General features: G+C 40.4%; 1 protein-coding gene across 3 annotated transcripts; it reads right to left on the bottom strand.

Moving 5' to 3' along the window:
- Window positions 1-4,470: 4,470 nt before the first annotated feature.
- On the bottom strand, window positions 4,471-19,160 carry LOC144725029 (NADH dehydrogenase [ubiquinone] 1 alpha subcomplex subunit 10, mitochondrial-like). 3 transcript variants are annotated; one of them, XM_078604474.1, is made up of 10 exons: window positions 18,964-19,159; window positions 15,139-15,310; window positions 14,633-14,848; window positions 12,353-12,439; window positions 10,900-11,021; window positions 10,699-10,778; window positions 10,094-10,148; window positions 9,771-9,856; window positions 8,761-8,864; window positions 4,471-4,991 (listed from the first exon to the last, which is right to left on the bottom strand). In XM_078604474.1, exons 1-9 carry the CDS (start codon window positions 19,060-19,062, stop codon window positions 8,786-8,788), a joined length of 996 nt encoding a protein of 331 aa, XP_078460600.1. In that variant the 5' UTR covers window positions 19,063-19,159; the 3' UTR covers window positions 4,471-4,991; window positions 8,761-8,785. The 3 variants fall into 3 exon arrangements, 1 of the variants encoding a protein (XP_078460600.1); XR_013586605.1 differs by having other exon boundaries at window positions 8,761-9,856; window positions 18,964-19,160; XR_013586606.1 differs by lacking the exon at window positions 4,471-4,991 and having other exon boundaries at window positions 8,775-8,864; window positions 9,146-9,856; window positions 18,964-19,160.
- Window positions 19,161-20,008: the final 848 nt, after the last annotated feature.

The following is a 20,008-nucleotide window of genomic DNA, read 5'->3' as shown; positions in this document are numbered from 1 at the left end:
TGTGAAAAAATCCCAGTGGGATGCAAGTCAAACAACAACAACAACAACCATAAGACAACTTAGATTAAGGCCATCAGTCTAACTCTGTACTACAACAAACACACATGGCTAAACCAATACACTTTTCGAAATCACCAAAATAAAGCCATGAAAGCAATGAAAAAGCAATCATAGGAACTGTGACGGAATTTTCACAATAAATAGCATAAACATGTACTACCAAAACCTTCCAGCCATAACTGGCTGCATGAGCCACTCCACAACAGCACGAGAACATTATAATTACTGATTACTGCTATGCTATGTCTCGAGAACATTCTACTCCGACCTGTGCATCCACCACTTATTCCCTCGGCAACATCCATGCCTTCATCGGCTCTCGCGTTCATCACTGCTGCATCTCACTCCTCCACGGTCTACCATGTCTACCTACAAACTCCAATGACCCATTACATCTTACACCTGCAAATTACATTTAGTCCCGCATTTCCGATCAGCACGGTCAGCTACGTACGGTGCGAAAGAAGTTCTGCATGCATACACATCACACCAATCCCTCGTACGACTCCACTGGTTCCAAATCCAGTGTCACATCATACTTCGTAGGGTATTCGTGGTTGAGCTGTATAACCCTCCGATGTGCTTTCATGTTGTACCATGTGCTTCGCGGCATGAGGTCCAACTGCTTGCTCCATGTGTTTTGAGCTTCTTCAGGAACTGATACATTTCCTTTAGTTACAATCCTCATGCATGGAGGCATGAAGAATCATAAACTGAATTCAGTTCCTTCACAAGCTCTCAAGTACACGGAGCATCGCGCGTCTTGCCGAACAGCACGCGGATCAACCAGAACACGCTGCAGAGCTGCCAGGATCACATCAAACACAAGATCGCCCAAATGTCTTCCAAATGTCTTCCGCGTTGGGATCACACCCCACCTACGTACGCCCTCTCATCTCATCCCACTCCTGGCTATGTCTCCTCTGCTCCAGTAAAACAACGCCTCCTGTCAATACCCCCCCCCCCCCCCAGTAAACCTCCATGTAACGGGGGAGGGGGGGGGTCAATGATTCTCCATTTCTGACCTTCTCTGTCTCTAACACCCTTCCACTGGTATTAGGCATTGCTGACTATTCCTCGATATAAGTCTCGGCCTCAGGCAGTATTCTTCGCCAATTTTTAGAGGAGGGGGGGGGGGACTTTCGCCGATAAGACAACAGTGTTGAGGGCCGTCACACTTGTGAAGCCATTGGGGGTGTTTGACACCAGCACGACGATGATGATGATGATGGGGGTGGTGTTTTCACTCGTGTATTGTCGGGGGCTGCACGTCAGGGGCCGCACTAGAGACCATCAGGGGCCGCCAGTGACCCAGGGGCCTTGCACTGAATAACTTTGCCTGAAGGCCTTCCTCTCTGCATAATGCCCATTTCCATCTGTCCAATTGTTTCTATCGGCACTGAAATTATTTAATCAAGACCCTGCTCCCCTTAACTTACCCACGTCCCTTTAACAAACAAAGCAACCCATGTCCTTCCAATTATATGGTAATGTGCATGCCATGATATTTATTGTGTAAATGCAAACTGCAATGCTTTGCAAAGTTACATCGATACAGATTTGGTATGAATAAACGTCTGTCTGGTATTTCCATTTTAAAGCGATGTTATTCATAAACGATTGGAGGGCATTGATAACATGTCAGTGCTTTATATTGTACGCAAACACTCCTGTACTTTGCAAATGGATGTTCATCTGCCTTTTCCCTATAAAATGTGCCAAATGTTCTGTACAACAAACATGCTATTACATTTAGATGCTATACAAACTCTAATGATGTTGTATTGTACTTGTTGATCTTCATGCATCGTATACATATCAGCTGATAATTATTGTTTTGTTAGATTCACTGGTATTGAGAAAGTTACGTGATGTCCCTACGATGTTTGCTGCAATGCCTACACAGAATATGCATACGAGGCTCTTGCGTCAATAAAAAAAGAATGACCTCCAATATAAGGTGTTTTATCCTTGGGGTTTGCCAGAACACATCTGAACTACTCCGCTGAGAGTCAACAAGTAGAAGCATGTGCGTTCACCGCTGCTGCTTTGATGTAAACACAATTAAAATGTGTGCACAGTTGTGTTGAAAGGCGAAAACAATAGTAAATGTATCCCTTTTTGTAGTTTACATTTTTTTATAATTATTACTGTTCCTTTGTTAGCAATTTTTTTTTATTATATATGAAACAAATTATATTCTTTTATAACAAAAAAAAATTATTAAATTTTTATCCTGTTTTTTTACATTCTTAAAAAAATTTTTTACAAAGGAACATTCATAATTACATTCCTATTTAGTAATTTGTAAAATATTTTTTTAATACAAAAATTATTAGAAAAAAAACTTTTTATTATATAAAAAAACTAATTGTCAATTCAATGCTAGACGAAGACCAACCGACCCATTTTGGTCACGGTGGTTGTTTGACCATACTTCAACCAGGGTTGCTTCAGGCATCACTTCTGACTTTAACCAACACTAAGGACTCAAACTCGAGTTGCTGGGTGCATAGTGGAGCATGCTCACCACGACAACCAAATGCAACCCCCCTACCCCGGACAATGCTTTGTTTAAACTCAACATTGATTTCACTGACAGTGTATGTCTTGGTGCTTTCGAGACAAGTGATAGTATTCAAGAAATATCACTCGCACCCTCTCCCAGGAGAGTATCAACACGTACCAACGGAACGGCCCCGATAGACGACTGCTGAACCACCGCTTGGAGCCACTTCAATAAACCTCTTGCAAACGACTCCACCGTTGGTGCACGTCAACCATGCAATGTTTATATTCATCCTCACATGCTGGCCTATATTAAATTAAGAGTCAAATAAATACCTCGTTCATGTTATGTGTATATGCGGGCAATGAGACCATCGACTCATCATTACGCATGAGAACCTGGTCTAATTGTGCTGGCTTAGATATGAAAATAGGATATTGCCATTAATACCACCAACTAGCATTCCGATATATATTCTCTTCTATATATAAAAAAAGGGAAATTTGTGATTATGTGTGTCTGTTTAAAATGTTTAGCGTACTTCCCGACATGCAACAAACTTGAAATTTGCCATGAGGGTACTTTCCAGAATGTACACCATGCAAAAATTATAAAAATACACTTTTGTATATATTTTTTTGGGGGGGGGGGGGGCGGCGCAATAATGCATATATTTTGCATGGCAAGTGAGCTGTGACGTCCCAACTGTCACGTGACCCGTGTGCGGAAGCGTAACGGAGTGGTGCATGCTGACCGCGGGTGAAGTGAAATACAAATGTGCTGCAGGTCTAAGGCGTTCTTCGCACAGCATTGCTTTATTATTTCAGTCGTTTACTGCCGTACGAACCCTGAAAGTTGTGTGTCTGCTGCAAGCGCGTGTATGTGTACCTATGGACGCGCGCGCGTTTGTGTGTGGGGGGAGCGGTAGTGTAGTGGTTAGCGCGCTGCACTACGAACCCGGCGACCCGATTTCGATTCCCGCTCACGGCCACCACCGGTGACGATTATTTTAACCGATCCTGGGCCTCCCCTAGGTCGACTCAGCCTCAAACGAGTAACTGATGTGGTTTGAACATCGCCACTGGGGAGACAAAGGCGGCTGGGCGTGGTGAATCCAAGTTCCGGGCAAAGCCGGGTAGTAAGGCTAGTATTAATATATAACAAACTCACTACTGGGCGAATGCCTGTTGCAAAAGATCATCGGACAGATGTGATATACGCCACGTATTTCCCCCCAATTTCAAGTGGATTTCATTCATACTCGCAAAGCCACATTGCCTGTGTCCTCCGAGTTGTTACTTCATCACTATCTGTTAAAACATCGAGGCATGTCCAGACGCGAGACCTTTTACTCATGTAGAATTTATATTACAAAATGACATTGGTCATATTTAAATTGGCGGGGAATACATGTTGGTGCAAGGATTCAATATATGGAGATTCAGCTATCGTGCATGAAATCACGACCAGGCATCTGCAAGGCCAGGGAATTCAAAGTCGTTTCAAATTACTCATAGTTCAATTTGGCTTAAACCTGTACTTCCTGGCTGGAGGCAATAGTATTGGCCAACCTTTACCTAGACACAATGTGTAAGTAAAAGTCAAAGCGGAAAAACATTTCAAACTCATGGATCATAATACTTTGTCCAATGGCGGCCTCAAGTAAATGGTGGAAATTCCACATTTCTATGTTTGGGACGAGTTTATCCACAGGTCAAATACAGTTGACTTAGTACAACAATGTTGCACTTATTGTATCGACGTTGGAGAGAAGACCTATATTGACTCCCTGACCAGGATTTGATATGGCAACCTTCTGATTGAGTTGTGCTATTTACAGTGCCAGACAGCCAGTTAGCATCCAACAGCCTATTAAAAAAGATCAGCCTCACACGCTCAGCAGAAATACAATAAACTTTACTAATACTGAACAAAGATTACATAAATGTACGTGTGCAAATGTATATACAAGTTATGTTTGGAATAATGTAATGAATATTGTTTAATAACTGTATATACTCTTCAGTGAAACTTTTGTAATGGTGCAGGAAATGATTTACTTGAACGCCATACATGTTGCCACAACACATACTACTTGCAGCCTGGAATTAAGTATAATAAGATTGTGCCAATGAAGTTCGCACAAGTGAATGATTGCAAGAAGGAGATGCTTCGTTCTGAAATAACCCTTGCGATGTAAAAGACAAAACATATGATCAGGAATTATATTATTCATGGATAGCGAGTGGTTATGGTCATCAACTTAGTGCAATGACTATTAACTTTATATCTGTAAGAGTCCATTTTCTAGGCAATTAAGCTCAGTGACCACAGGCAGGCTTCAACATCAACTGCATGCAATTCATCCATCGTGTAATGAACATCACTTTACTGCATCACGTGGCTGCTGGTGTCTTGAAATCTATAACGAAAAAAAAAGCATCGTTTAATGAATGACTTCATACGGTGGTTTAAAACAGCGTGAAATAACAACTGTGTGCCAATTAAATATTCAACATAAAATAATGTAAAGTATAGCTAAGCACAGACGTAAAACTAAATTACGCCACGAAATGTATCATAAAATGTGTTGGCGCCGTGATAATCCCTTTCTGATTTTTGCCAATTTATTTAAAGGACATTCATGCGAGTTCAGAAAATGTTGCTGGCAATTAAAAGCAAGCACTTTAAAAAAGTATCATCAACTAATGAAAACAAGCCAGGGCATTCATTGGCACGTTTATAAATAGTGCAAAAGGTTAATGTTAATCATCATCATGGGACCTCCTTTGCCAGTACCAAAATATGAGAATAGGTTTTCCCCTTTTTTCTGGCAATAAAACAGGTGTTAAGATGGTAAAACACCAAACTGAAACCTTTTACAAGGAATCATGTCTGCATTAACCACACTACTTGTGGTCAGAATGCAAACAAAAAACGTACTCTGATAATATATGCATTGTCTTAGAAACGTATTGGTCCACACCAGAGACAGCTTTCTTTTGAGCCTAGTCTTAAAACGGTGTTAGACCAGAGGACGCCAATAGACGTGTTAGACCAGAGGACGCCAAAAGGCATATATTTACACGATCTAACCCAAAAATGTCATTATTGTTGATTATTCATATACAAAATGAAACCAGACAAAATCGAAGTCATTTTGACTTTTAAAAAAAGCATAACCAACATCATGTAGTCAAGTGGCAAAAAATTATTTCGTTAAAAACATTATTTTAAACTACAAGGACAATATTTCAGTACACACATTGTGCATATTAATTTATTGTTCTTAGTTTATCTTCTACACATCATCATGTACAGCGAAAGTGACACTATGTTTAACTTTTTTTTTTATTGTATTTGATTAATATTTACATTTTCATTTTGTAGTATGATTTTTTATAAACGTGGTTATAAGTCGCTTTTTTACGTACCCAAAAAAATAAATAAGTAAACGTGTCTTCGTTCTTAACTATACAAGCTCCAGAGCATACTTTTATCAGAAAAATATGCCGCACAGGGAAATAAGACCAAGGTTTCCCACATGCAATGCACCAAACTCGCTGGCATGTCCACAACACTAGCGGCTGCCGCAGGCACAAGGCTTCTATTAACATGGGAGCAGAGCTGGGATGTGGCTTTGATGTGGGCACCCACACTATTGGCTCCTTTAACGCCTCACAAGTACCCGGTCAACAAAGGATCTGAGCACTGCCAGAATGTAAGATAATTCGTTATGGACTGCTGCAAACAAATGCCATATATTCCCTTCCTTCCCTCCACATCAAAAGTATGGAGGTTACTTGTTTGTGTGTGTGTGTGCATTGGGCAAACAACTTTACATAGTAAATTACGATGGTGACTTCGGAAATAAAGAACTGCCCAATTGATTCCAAATGTTTTGATATATTTTAAACCAAAACTCTTGTTATGATACCATTTTTTTGAGAAACTTATGCAGAACTCGACCACAGAAACGAATCAGCCATAAGCAGCTATTCCACCAAGGTTGCCTGCTGTTGGATGTTTAGAATACACAATATCGCAAATCGCCAGGAAAATTGCAATAACAGGTTACGAAGGCGTCACAAACATTTCTGAGCCTTTTATAAAAGGACATGCCAGAAACTGATATTCCATGCTGAGAATACTCAAACAGCTAATGCACAAATATTCCAGGTTGATGTGTTTCTTTTTTACACTTCATCTATTGCAGGTAGACCTTGATGGATGTTGAAAAATCTGAAAACCAAGCATCATACTATAATTGAATATTCATTGTTAGAGAGTACTAAACTTATGGAAATATATAAAATACATGTTGACAGAATATAGAGACTATCCACCATCATATGTGACAATTAAGATGGGCTGCAGAATGTCATTGTCACACTTGAAGATGACCGCAGGTCAGGAATGACTGTGGTGACGGAGGAAAACATGAAGGCAGTGCAAGACCAGATTTTGGAAGGACCGCAGTGTTACAATTGCAGTCAGCTGACAACTTAGGCATTCGTGTGGCATAAGTGTAACCAATCTTGCATGATCAATTGGGAATGAACAATTTATGGGCATTGGGTGACCAAAACACTGACATGGAGCAATTAAGAGGGGACCCTCAGATAAATGCTCATGATCATCTTGATCTGAAAGCAGACTGGATCAAGTTAAGAGGCAATTTTTTACTTCAGATAAGCGCTGGATTTACTTATATGATCCCGAGTTTAAACAGACCATATCATGGAAAAATATACAGCTTTTTAAACACCCAACATATTCAAATCAGACTTCAATGCAGGCCAGACCGTGTTCAGCACCATTTTTGGTTATGCTAAAGGAGTAGTACATAATTACTTAATGGAAAGAAAAAAAGACGATCATAGGTCAATGTTATGCATACTTATTTCATGCGTTAAAAAAAGTGCCATGGCCTTGGAAAGATCATAGCCTCCCCACGCTTCTGCATAACAATGCTCAAGCACATACTGCAAGAGTGGTAAATGCCAATGCTGTCAATAAATGCCACTTCATGGAAATCCTGCGTCCTACTAAAATCTGCAAAGCCGGCACACAGCAACTTTCACTTGGTTCCAAAGTTGAAGGAGCATCTGGGAAGAAAACATGTTGATGATGATGACCTAGAGGCCGTGCAGGGGTCCCTGACTAGGCTGGATGAAGAGTTATTCTATAGGGAATCAATAAGCTCCAGGAACAATATGAAAAATGCATTGTTAAAAATGTAAGATGGTTTGAAATACATTTATTCCGATTGGTGTGTGCATTTTTATTTTGTATTAGGCTCAGAACTTTTCGTATCGTCCCTGTATTTTGAAGTTTGTAATTGTATTAAATACCACTTCTTAAAAAATACTCATTTAAAAGTACATAAATAATAGGAACGTGTTCAAGACTAGAGCAGAGATGCACTATGTGTTTATCATTGAATGATTTTCCATCGTTGGTTTGGGATTTCTCCCTTTGACTTGACCTTTTTTAAAGTTATAAAGACTATATACATTTATTATGATAAAGAGAGCTCTTAGATTACCTTTTCGTCTGCTGCTAAATTCAGTGGTTAGATCCGTTGATAAAGAAGCCAGTCACAATATTACAATGGTATGCGAGATGAAATCTGGCCTGTGGAGTTGCACTGTATAACACACATTTATCTCGATTTAAAGCTTTCGTGACTGCAGGGATTCATCTTCTTGGTTCTTTCGGTAAAGTCACATAGAAGGGAAATAATAAAATAATAAACATAAAACATAATAAAATAATTCTCACGACGTTTCGGCCACAACGCAAGCAGCCGTCCTCAGGTGAAGAACAGGTCTGTCGGAAAGACAGCGTCTGAATGAGCACCACCAAGCTTGGCAGCGTATATTTAAGCTGGGTTAGAGGGGGAAGGGCACCTTGACAAAGGAATTTGCATATCAAGAGGAATTTAGCATATTCATGGCAAATGCAGATATGGGATTAGTCACTACTTGTGGAATGCCGAAAGAACCAAGAAGATGAATCCCTGCAGTCACGAAAGCTTTAAATCGAAAAATTAAATAGAAACTTAGTTAGGCATGTTATTGCCAAAATTTGTCAATATAATGTATTGTATCGAATTGTTTCATATTGACCTAATTAAACCAATATGTCAAGACAATGTTGTGGAGTTTTCCCAGGATTGAGACACTTACTGTTATTGTGGCGAGCCTAGACACTTCAGCAAACACCCGCTGTAACCTCAGGGATGACTCTGGAAATTTTCATCAGGTTTGCCACTCTGTGCTTGTTTTCCACACTGAGTAGAAAAAACCAAAAAATATGGTGTTACATATCAATACAAATTCAACATGCATAAGCAATTGAAGAAGCAATTAAACCAAAACTGCAGTCCTGTAATATTGCAAGTGAACATTTAAGTGGGACCCCACTTTATACTGTAGTAAATAAAGGCTTTAAAAAAACTGCAGTTATAATCAAACTATGCTAAGCATTACACGAGAAAACATTACGTAAAATTCCCTGGCATGGACCCATGAAGCCACGTTGGTGCCATGTGTTAGAAGTTTGAGAATGTACCAGTGCCACCTCCTGGAAAATCTTTAACAGTGTATTGCCTCTGTACAGCATTACACTTCAGTGTTGTACAGAAAATATTCATGCCTATAAGCTATAAAAGGCACAGCCATTAGTAACAACAATAACACATGTATAATAAAAAATACCCATCTTGTTAATGTTGCTCGTAAAAATCGTCTCCATTGACAATTTACAATAAATGTAATCATATATTAATTACCATATAAATTAATGCTTCATTATTTTTAAGCTTAACTCTGGACTGAGTCTCAAGTCTATTTTCAAGATGGTCCTGTCAGGTTTTGTGCAGAAGGGGACGATATTGCTAAGTGTAATCTCAACTGACAAATGTTCAGCACTGGCATACGTATGTTGCACTTGTTTCGCATCGTACGTAGTCAACCGTGCCAATCGGAGGTGTGTGGGGGGAAAGCACAACAAACTAAACACAAAAAGCAGTTCTAAAGAAACGAGTTTTCACAAATTAGTTTTTCGTTGAGCTATCATTTGTGGCCAGGTCGCTTCTGTAACCTCCAAGGAATTAATAATTACAGCCTTAATATATACACATAATAGAATAACAAATTCACAATATATATAGTGGTAAAATGAACAGTCAACGAACAGCATCTTTAATTGGTGGAGAGAAGAGTCTGTCTGCAGAAGCCATGGGCCTTTCGTCAAATGCACACTCTTGACATAATCCGCAACCTGTAAAACAAATACATGGCATAATGATATTTCTTTAAATATTACATTAATACACTGCTTCATGCACCATCAGCAATGATTGATCGACTGTTGCATAAAGGCCTCCCAAAGCAATCACTCCATCTCTCACGGTCCCGTGATGTAATAATCCCATCAGCCCACTAAAATTGTTGGTTGTTCAGATGTAATTATTTATGTCATGCCCCCTGTTAATATGTGCAGGAATGCAATTCTTACTTTATCAACGTCCCCAAATGTAGACCAGTCATATTGTAAAACTTCACTTGTCAAACTGAAAACAACAACAAAAAATCACATTATAAAACATTTATGTCAAAGTTCTAGAAATGGTTCACTGCTTTCCAGTGACAATCACTTTGTTTATGGCTGAGAAGCTGATATTTTTTACTTCAAACATAGGAGTTGGAATGCGAAGAATCAGAATCGGAATATTTATTTAAGCTGGAGAAATCTGATGAGCTATAAAGTTATTTTTGAGAGATGTCCAGTAGAATTCCTGAGAGAAGTGATTTGTTTGCGAGTCTCCTTGCTATGCCTTATGCAAGTACTCACCTTAAAATCAATATGACTATCATCTATTTTTATGCGCAGGTAAGGATTCCATTAAATATACACACTGCTGCAATACCACCAAAAACAATTGTCATTGCACCTACTGTTATTTAAACCTAGTTGTATGGCTTCCGTGTCAAACAGTGATACTTATACAAAAAAACTGCCAATATAAAAAATACACACTAGCTCCAGGCCATTCAAACAGCTTTACAGTTAAAAATTAATTGACTAAAACAAACGAGAAGCACTGTAAGGGTGTGCCTCACCTCATTTCTGGCAAAAACTTTGATTTGTAAACATCTTCAATGTCCTGCAAGTAACTGTCAGAAATGTTTTGTTCAAAAGGCTGAAATATAAAACACGAACAGAGAGTTTTGTTAAATGTATGACTGTACCAAATATATGTTAAATATCACAAATGTACACCTCAAGTATCTGTGTTGTGCTCCCACAATGATCCCACTTACACGGCCACGCTGAATAAGCCGGTGCTGAATCTCAGGCACAGGAACATCCAGATACAGGACGATGTGAGGAGGAAGGATGGCCAGGGTACTGTTGGCCCTTGCCTCGTAGTAGTAATCGACAGCTAAACATAAAAAAACAAGCTAAACGTTACTTTCAAGGGTTAAAGCAAGCATACTCTTTGGTTATTTCGGTAAAGTCACGTAGGTATAAAATTACATAAATTAAATCACGACGTTTCGATTGCAACACAAGCAATCATCATCAGGTGGGAAAACCACAGCAAGAAAATGTTTTGCTGAAGTGGGAGAGAGAGTTGCCGTGGTAAGAGGTTATATAGGTAAGAAAGGGGGAGGAGCAAGGGGGGAGAGGTGGGGGTGTGTGGTAGGGGGAGGGCGAGCGCTGCGTGGTGTAGTAGTACCCGGCAGATATGAAAGACGACAACCAATACAAAGCAGTTAGGGTTTGACCTGGTTAAAGCAAGATTTCATATTTACACATCTTTCATTTTTTGGCAGTAAACATTGAACAGTTGGTATGTGCAATTAAATATTAGGCCGAATTGCTCTTTGTTTATGGCCAAGGGAAGTAATAAATATGAAATGGTGGTTTTCTGTATGTGTCACCTGCTTACACCACTGAAAATTATCATTAGTATTATTCCTAACTTTTTTAATGAATTATCTTGGTACCTCAGCCCTTGCACGCCCCTGCCATTTAAATCACTCTATTTTGTTCCCGCGTTTTAAACAATGTTAAGCACCTGGAGCAAAGGCCCCCTATAAATGTTAAACAAAATACGAACATTACTATAACATAACAATTACCATAACATCACTTAATTTTTCCTAAACAAGCCATAACGCGTTTCTAACTCGTCATCATTGTTTTCTATTCACCTACATTATATTTGAATAAAATGCCGTGAGAATAATTGAGTGTTACCAATAATCACTACTCAGTTTAACACGTAGGCTTTCGCGACCAATATTATTCATAATCAACGTTTTTGGGTTTAGATCGCGTTATTTATAACTGTGTCGTAACCCTCCACCACCCGACACGGCCAATCAGTACAAAAGTGTCACGTTGACAAAAGACAAATAGTTCACTGCTTTAGCCCACCGGTGTGTTGAAGTGTGAAACCACAACATTAATGATGACGTCACCATGCTGCTGCTTTATATAAGAACGGGAGACAGAGCAGAGCCTCACCATTCTGGCGAATTGCCCGATGATGCTGGATCCAATTACCAGCGAAACGTCGTACTCAAAAATTGTAAATGTTGTGGTTTCACGCTTCAACACACCGGTGGGCTAAAGCAGTGAACTATTTGTCTTTTGTCAACGTGACACTTTTTTACTGATGGGCCGTGTCGGGTGGTGGAGGGTTACGACACATTTATAAATAACGCGATCTAAACCCAAAAACGTTGATTATGAATCACTACTCACCATGTTTTTCCAAGAAACCGCTCTTGTGCATGGTGTCCACGAACACAAAGTCACTGTAAAGAGACCGGTCCAGGATGACACCTTGCCCTGAAAAGGGGATACAGTAAAACCTTGGATTGCGAGTAACTTGGTCTGCGAGTGTTTTGCAAGACGAGCACATTTTTTTTATAAATATTAATTTGATAAACGAGCGAGGTCTTGCAATACGAGTACTTTAGTACGTACAGTATACGCTTTGTCTGCCGAGCGTCACGTGATCACAACTGAGCCGATGGTTCTTCTCTCTCTCGCTGCGGGATTGTGGGTAATCGGCTCCCATGCTCGGTCTCAGTCGGCGTGTCTCACTCGTATAGTCTACATCCGTGCGAGCGTATACTGTTTACTATAGTGTTGTGACCACGTGTGTGTGCGTAAAGCATTTTTTTAATTTTGTGTCGAAGTGTAGTGACTGTTCTTTAGTACTGCAAGTGAAAGTCGTCCTACACAATAACCCTCCTCTCCTCTCTCTCGTCTCCCTCACACTAGCCACGATTAAATTTAATTAATAAATTTGATTACTTTACATTAAATAAAAATAAAAAAATATAAAAAGGTATTTTGTATTGATAATTTTTATATGAATACAGTATTTTTGGGTTGTGGAACGAATCATCTGAGTTTCCATTATTTCTTATGGGGAAATTCGCTTTGATATACGAGTGCTTTGGATTACGAACACGTTTCCGGAACGAATTATGCTCGCAATCCAAGGTTTTACTGTATATGGATTTGGCATGAATGTGAATCGAGCACAAGGGGCGATTTAAAAGAACTGACACACAGGATATCAAGACGAGCCTATATTTGAAAAAACTACGCAACACAGTTTGACCTTGTGAAGTTCTGAAAACCTTTGATGACTCCTTGTATCGCTGTGTTGAAAGTTCATAATGCACAATACAAAACGTAATTTGTACTGCAAAATATGAGGCACATGTGCATATGTTTCAGGGAAGTATAATGTAAAGTAAATCTACGAAGCTAAATTGTGAATTAAATACACATGATGCTTGGAAGTTAAATCATAAAATGAGGCAAACCAATTAATTCAACTCCTTTTGTCATAATAAAACAAATTACAGGCCTGACATTTATAATGGGTCCCCTATATAAAATAATTTCAAGTAACATTAAGTATATAAAATAGTGCACTTGTATACACATTATATACAACAGCAGATGAGGCAACCACAATATATGTTATGGGAAAACGATGGCCATTAGGTGTTATGACAATGAAGCAAATCACCCAAAACATAAATATTTGACGATTTGTTTTTACTGAGAGCTCCTTTCGAGTCAAACCAGTAGAGAAATATGAAAAAGGTATTCCCAATATTAACATTGCACATGTTTAGTGAAAGTTACATTCATGCGAAATATCCATACTGAGTTTGTTTATATGGAGCTGTTAACTTTATCCATAGCACTATCACGTATGACAATTGAGTCATGTACCCCTGCAGTAGAGCAAATGCAACCTAAAACAGCACTCTTAAGAATGGGAACATGACATTGTAAGGGGCTTTTGGAATGAGAAAAGGCAACTGAGGATATCTGGCCTGTCCCTTTATGAAGCACACGCTTCACCTATAGGTAGCATTTTATATTCTCACAAGACGTCCATGCACCTTTCCCCACTTTAAATGCCTTACCCATATCCCACGAGCATGCGATTTTCTGCGAACACATACAGATCGACAAATGATGCAGTGGTATTCGTTGGCACAAGGGCCGGTGGTTAATTGTAAGGTTTTACAACCGAAACAAAGAAAATGCTAAACTTAAAATGTAGGTTTCCGTAGCCAATAAAGCGATGTATATTTGGTTTTGGGTTAGGCCTCATAAGTTTTTTTATGCCAACATTCTTCCGATTAACTTTCCAACACCCAACCAGATTGTCACCGTCACAATTATATTATTTATACGTGCCAATATATTGATCAAATTCTGACGAATAAAAGTCACCCCGTGGCTTAAACATAAAAAAAAAATCTAACTGCCAAAGGTAATAATAGTTTTATTTCGAAATAAGACGTGACACCTCACTAAACGGCTGAGCTGTATTTGTGAATAATACAGTATTCCTAAACTTTGAATCATAAAAATCAATATCTGAAGTTATGCTGACGTGATTACAGAGAACGACACATTGAACATGCAATGGGTTACCATTTCAGCGAAAGTAACTGGCGTGTCGTGATTTTGTGTGAACGCGTGGACGAGAAACAACACGCTGACCTGTATTTAGCAGGTGCTCTAGAGCATCCGAGTACTGCAGGAGGCGTGTGTGGTACATCAGCAGCTGAAGCCGGACAGAGTTGCCATCGGGACTCTTTGGGTCTGCATAAAACTTTTCCAAGCTGCAGCTGCCTTTGAAAGGCGGTGGGGGAAGGGATCTTTCCTTGCTCTTCTTCTCCCAGTATGGCACACTTGCTTCCTCAAAGTAGAGCAGGCCTGATGAAATTAACATTGCATAGTATGAATGATTTACATGTAACATTATATGCTGATGTATTCAATCACACTTTCCTAATGTGTAATAAATAGCAGATGTTAATGTTATAATTTCAATTGCAGTATACAGTTTGATGTAATTATGAGGATACCTTTTAAATTATTCCTCATTTATGTGAAAGCACATTTGCAAATTCTATGTGCAAGCATTCTAAGTGGGTTCTTACAAATATACAGAATACGTCTTCTTTTTTAAAATCACACACATGTTATGTTATGGAGCACATTACCCATTTTCTCTGCTAACTTTCTGCCAAGTGTTGTTTTGCCTGCTGCTAGATTTCCATCTAAGACGATAATTTTACTTGATACAGATAGCTTCTTTGTGATACCATCAAGCCTTTCCGTGTGCATCATGCAGCAATTAAGAGAATGTATCTGTAAAGCTGGTAATGTTCTTATCTGCAAAAGAAAAAAACATCTTCAGGCATGAATGGACAAAGTCAATACTGTAGGAAGGCAACATTAATATACTCTGCCACTGAACAAAAACGACTTTTTACATTTGGATATTGAGCTTTTTCTAATTCAAAACTTTTGATAACATTTCTTTTGGCTTACTTCACCAGTGATGTTATGGCTCGTACCACCGTATTTCATTTGTAATTCCCCGTTGTTTAAATGGATTTAAATACAAAATTCCTCTTACGAACCCTGATCACCAACCCTGATCCATAATATATTTATGGGTCAGATCGCGTGAGTAAAATGTGTGTCGTAAACCCTACTTCACAGACACAGTCAATGAATAAAATTGTCACGTGAACGTGCCAATTTATTCCTGCTTCAGTTCACCAGTGTGAATTAATCAGCCGTGTCGGGTTGAGGACGGTTTACGATACACAATTTACTTACACGATCTTACATCTTACCCAAAAAATATTCATCAAATTGGCTGTGAAAACCTACGTGTTAAATCAAAGATCCCCTTACTACGGTATTCTCAGGATTATTCGTCATATTACTCCATTTATCTGCAATAAAATCACAAGATAATCGTATTTAATTATGAATTTGCCAATAGACTTACTTAACTTATATAGAAATAATAATTCAGAAAGGGAAGCTATTCCATAATGCATGGATAATCGTGAACAGGAAGAATAGGAGTTGGATAAAAGATGTTGTGGACGCCTATAGGTCCCTCTATAGGAGTCGCGGGTAACAGGGCCGTGGATAAGATTTGTCCTGTCTCAATAATAGTGAAACACATCTGTAATACGTGTATCGAGAAACAGAGCTCAGTGCATTCTCCACGTTTCAACAAATGAATTTGCAAGTAAAACCATTCTCTTGGGATTATAATTTCATATCTACACAGTTACATAAAGGCATTATGTAAGAGCTTCAGAAACATTACCAATGCTAAAAAGCACACATTTGACAGTCCCCTTTTCTTGCAAGTGGTATGCAGTGGTACCTTTTCACGTGTCAACAGTCCATTTCGCCTTAAACACATTCAACTCAACTTACGTTTGCCAGAGGGCGTCAGTGTGACTTATCTGTGGATGTGCACGACTCTTCCTGTCCTCACCCTCTCATTGATCTCATCTCTTCTGTCACCAACTCATATGCTATGATGGGTGGTGACATATTGAGTTCATACACACCGTGATTTGGCCACAAGAGGGCACTGCAACAACTGTTTAAACTATGAAAACTTGCAATCAAACATCAGCCTGGTATTTGGTATCAGAGTAGTTCTAGGGTTAAGAATATGAGTAGGGTTAGGGTGAAGGATTTATTCATGCCAGTGTTAGATTCGGGTAATAGATCATGTTAGGTTGAGGTTTTTGCTGTTAAGGCTAATGTTGCATACCTGTCAATCCATTATCAGTGCCTACCTTATTACAGACAAATTCAGCCCTTATTGGTCACCCCATGCCCTTATAACTCTCAACGTTCATCCTACAAAGTCCCATCACAAGGGAGAAACACAAATACATTTTTTTAAATGCCTGTATTGAAACGGCTGTATGCCGTATGGACCTGAAAACTCAATTTCCCTGAGTTACAAGAACACGGGTAAACCGTATGGGTTGGCAGGTACGATGTTGGGATTTAAAAGGTGGATAATACATCCTCTCCCTAGTCTCTCGGCAGATCTCAGCTCGTGGTGGAAATGACACAATTTCGCATAGGATGACCCCGCCTACGAAGTGGGTTAAGGGGCCGTCCATAAATGATGTCACCCCCCCCCCCCTTGGTTACACGGCGTCACAAAAAGTCAGACCCCTCCCCCCAATTTTTTTTTTTAAACATGCTTCAAATCGCTTTAAACTCTTGTGATTGTAGTGCGTATTTAATGTGGCGCTGCACTCTGATGTAGGAGAAAACATTTATTAAAAAGTATATTTAATTAAGTTGAACGTGTCGTCTATATTTATTTAAAGTTGCACATTTTGATGTGACGTCACATTTCTCCCCCCCCCCCTCGTCACAAATGTCTGACCCCCCCCCCCCCCCTAGGTGCGTGACGTCATTTATGACCGGCTCCTAACCCGATGAAGAAGCGTGTGACGAGTGCGACCGCAAAATACCAACGCCGCAGGCCAATTCCAACATTCGTCCAAAACAATCGAAATAGCAAAGACACAATCTGTCACGTCCAATTGTCCAGTGGTTACAGACCTTTCTTTTGATGGCACGACGACGGCTCTCATCCATCGCTATGCACTCGTGTTACCAATTGCAATCTACTACCATAGACATCTAGAATACGTATGTTCTATTACTGGTAGGAACCACCTGGTTCCGCCAGCCCACAGGGGATTATTGTGTCCGTCCGTCCGTGCATACAAAAATGGGAGGGGTGGGGCTGGGTGGAAAGGGGAGGGGCTGGGTGGGGAGGGGCTGGGTGGGGAGGGTGGGGCTCGGTGGGGGGTGGGAGGGGAGGGGCTGGGTGGGGAGGGTGGGGCTGGGTAGGGGGTGGGAGGGGTGGGGCTGGGTGGGGAGGGGCTGGGTGGGGAGGGGCTGGTCACCCCGTGGTGCCCTTATAAAACTCAACGTTTAACCTACTCACGCCGGCTTGTGCACGCCCTCACAGTCGGGCATATTTGCGGAATACACCACGCCGCCGTTGACCCTGGCCATTGACCGAGCAACCCAACGTTCCTACCAGCTCCCTCCGCAGGAATGTGTTGCTAATTTCAAAGCTGAACTAATGCCATTTCAAGCATCATTCACACGCATCCGTCTCTACATATCAGAAGCACGGTGTTCAGCTGCTTTGTTAAAAGTCCCACTCTTTGACCCGTGCAGTCTCATGAATATCACCAAAAGTTGTCTTGACACTTAAAACTGACTTCTCTTGAGTGGTTAATGTTTCACACCAAAACACAATGCACCACAACAGCATTACGCAAGCACTGTACTATGAGTATTAATAAACTTTAAACACAATACGTGTAAGACCGCACAACCATTGGCATTAAGGTACAGCAATTAATTTATATTCCAACACTCTTAAGAATAACGCTGACAGTTTAACATTTTTATATCTTCTCCTACATATCATTAATGACTGAACACACACACACCAGATTTAAAACTAATTTATTATAGAACCGATTTGACTTTAGTTTGTTGTCCTTCCACCTCCGTTGGCTACGTACGGTGCGAAAGAAGTTCAACACAAAGACAAATCTGCCCCGTTGGTGGCAAGTTTCTGTTAGCGAGTACCAACAGTAACCACACCCGACCGCCTTTGTCTCCCCGAGTGACGACGTTTACTCCACACCTACAGCTCCGGGTACTCATCTGAGGCCGAGTCGACCTAGGGGAGGAGGCCCAGGACCGGTTCCGATAAATCGGCGGGCCGTGAGCGGGAATCGAACTCGTAGCGCGCTAACCGCTGCACCACCGCTCTCCCGCAAGCGGCACACGCGCACGTGCGCACGTGCGCGCGGCCTGTTCGGCTGCTACGAGCCCCCCGACGTCGCCTGGATGTCTCCCGCCGCGCGAGGGACGCCTCCCCGCCCGCCTCGGGGTGGTATAGAGGCTGCCGCCGGCGCAGTTTTTTTTATTTTAACATTTTTGTTATTTTATATTCTCACCGCAGACAACGCGGGGACGAATCGCCGGCGCGTTACGCGGCCGTCTCCCAAAGGCACGCAACGTCGCAGCGACGTAACGAGCGGACGCGACATATTCATTGCGCGTTTATATTCAATGCCGCTTTGTTATTGTCAAATGTAACTGACGGCCACGGCCTGTTTATTTGTGTGTATACGACTCTGTGCCGAAGTCCCTCTAGCGTTCGATGTATCATGCCACAGCAGAGGATTTGCCTCTCGGCTTTAAAGGGATTTACATGGCGGTATTTAGTAGGGTATTTCTCCCCCCCCTACCCCACCTTTGAAGAGTTATTAAGCATCAAACATTGGTTAATCCACTGCTCGATGAACCCCTTCCCGGCTTAGTCCGCATAATCCCTCACGCTCCTGCGATGTCATTGAAAATATATTACTGCGCGTATTATTTGAAAACATTGCACAGTGTAGCATTCTTTCCAAAACGAACGGACGTTATCAACCCATGAGAATTTGGCTTTTAAATAACTTAAGAAAATGTATTTTTTTAAAGCCCTGATGAGCGTAAAGGTTTTTAAGATTTCGAGCATATATTTTTTTCTTGAAACTAAGCGTTCGATCTTATCATTCGTAAAGAAAAACTGAAGTTTTAGAGAATTATATTTCTCCTCGGTATTGGCACTGGCAAAACGGTTTAGATGTCAATAGGGGGCAATGTAAACCCATGCATAGAAAAATAGATGCACAGGTCTCCTCGTCATTGCAAAACCAAACTTGATCATCAAAATGGTCAACACTCAACTGCAATCTTAAGTTGACCTTCCAAAATATGTCAAAACAATGGTTTGCGATATTCCATGAAAAATATACAAAGGCACAGGGTCAACACTCAAACAACAGGAAGACTGCATTTACTTTCCAGAATATTCACATTCAAACTGCATGATATACACATGTCAACAGTGTTTGCAGAGGGATCAGTGTTTTCATCAAAAAGCTGAAAACAATATTCGGCTTATTTTTCAGTGTGAAACACAACAGTGAAAGGAAAACATCGATGTTCCAATGT

The sequence above is a fragment of the Lampetra planeri genome, chromosome 2, assembly GCF_965212315.1.
Source record: "Lampetra planeri chromosome 2, kcLamPlan1.2.h2, whole genome shotgun sequence".
In the NCBI taxonomy this organism is placed as follows: domain Eukaryota; kingdom Metazoa; phylum Chordata; class Hyperoartia; order Petromyzontiformes; family Petromyzontidae; genus Lampetra; species Lampetra planeri.
Note: the sequence above shows the minus strand (reverse complement) of the source record. Positions and strands in the feature narration are given on the sequence as shown.

Coding starts and splice junctions, on each gene's coding strand:
- LOC144725029 (XM_078604474.1), bottom strand. CDS start 19,062: ATGAATATGTCGCGTCCGCTCGTTACGTCGCTGCGACGTTGCGTGCCT. Junction 15,311..18,963: donor TCGTCCCCGCGTTGTCTGCG/GTGAGAATATAA, acceptor TTTCTTTTGCAG/ATAAGAACATTACCAGCTTT. Junction 10,149..10,698: donor AAGTTTTTGCCAGAAATGAG/GTGAGGCACACC, acceptor TGTTGTTTTCAG/TTTGACAAGTGAAGTTTTAC.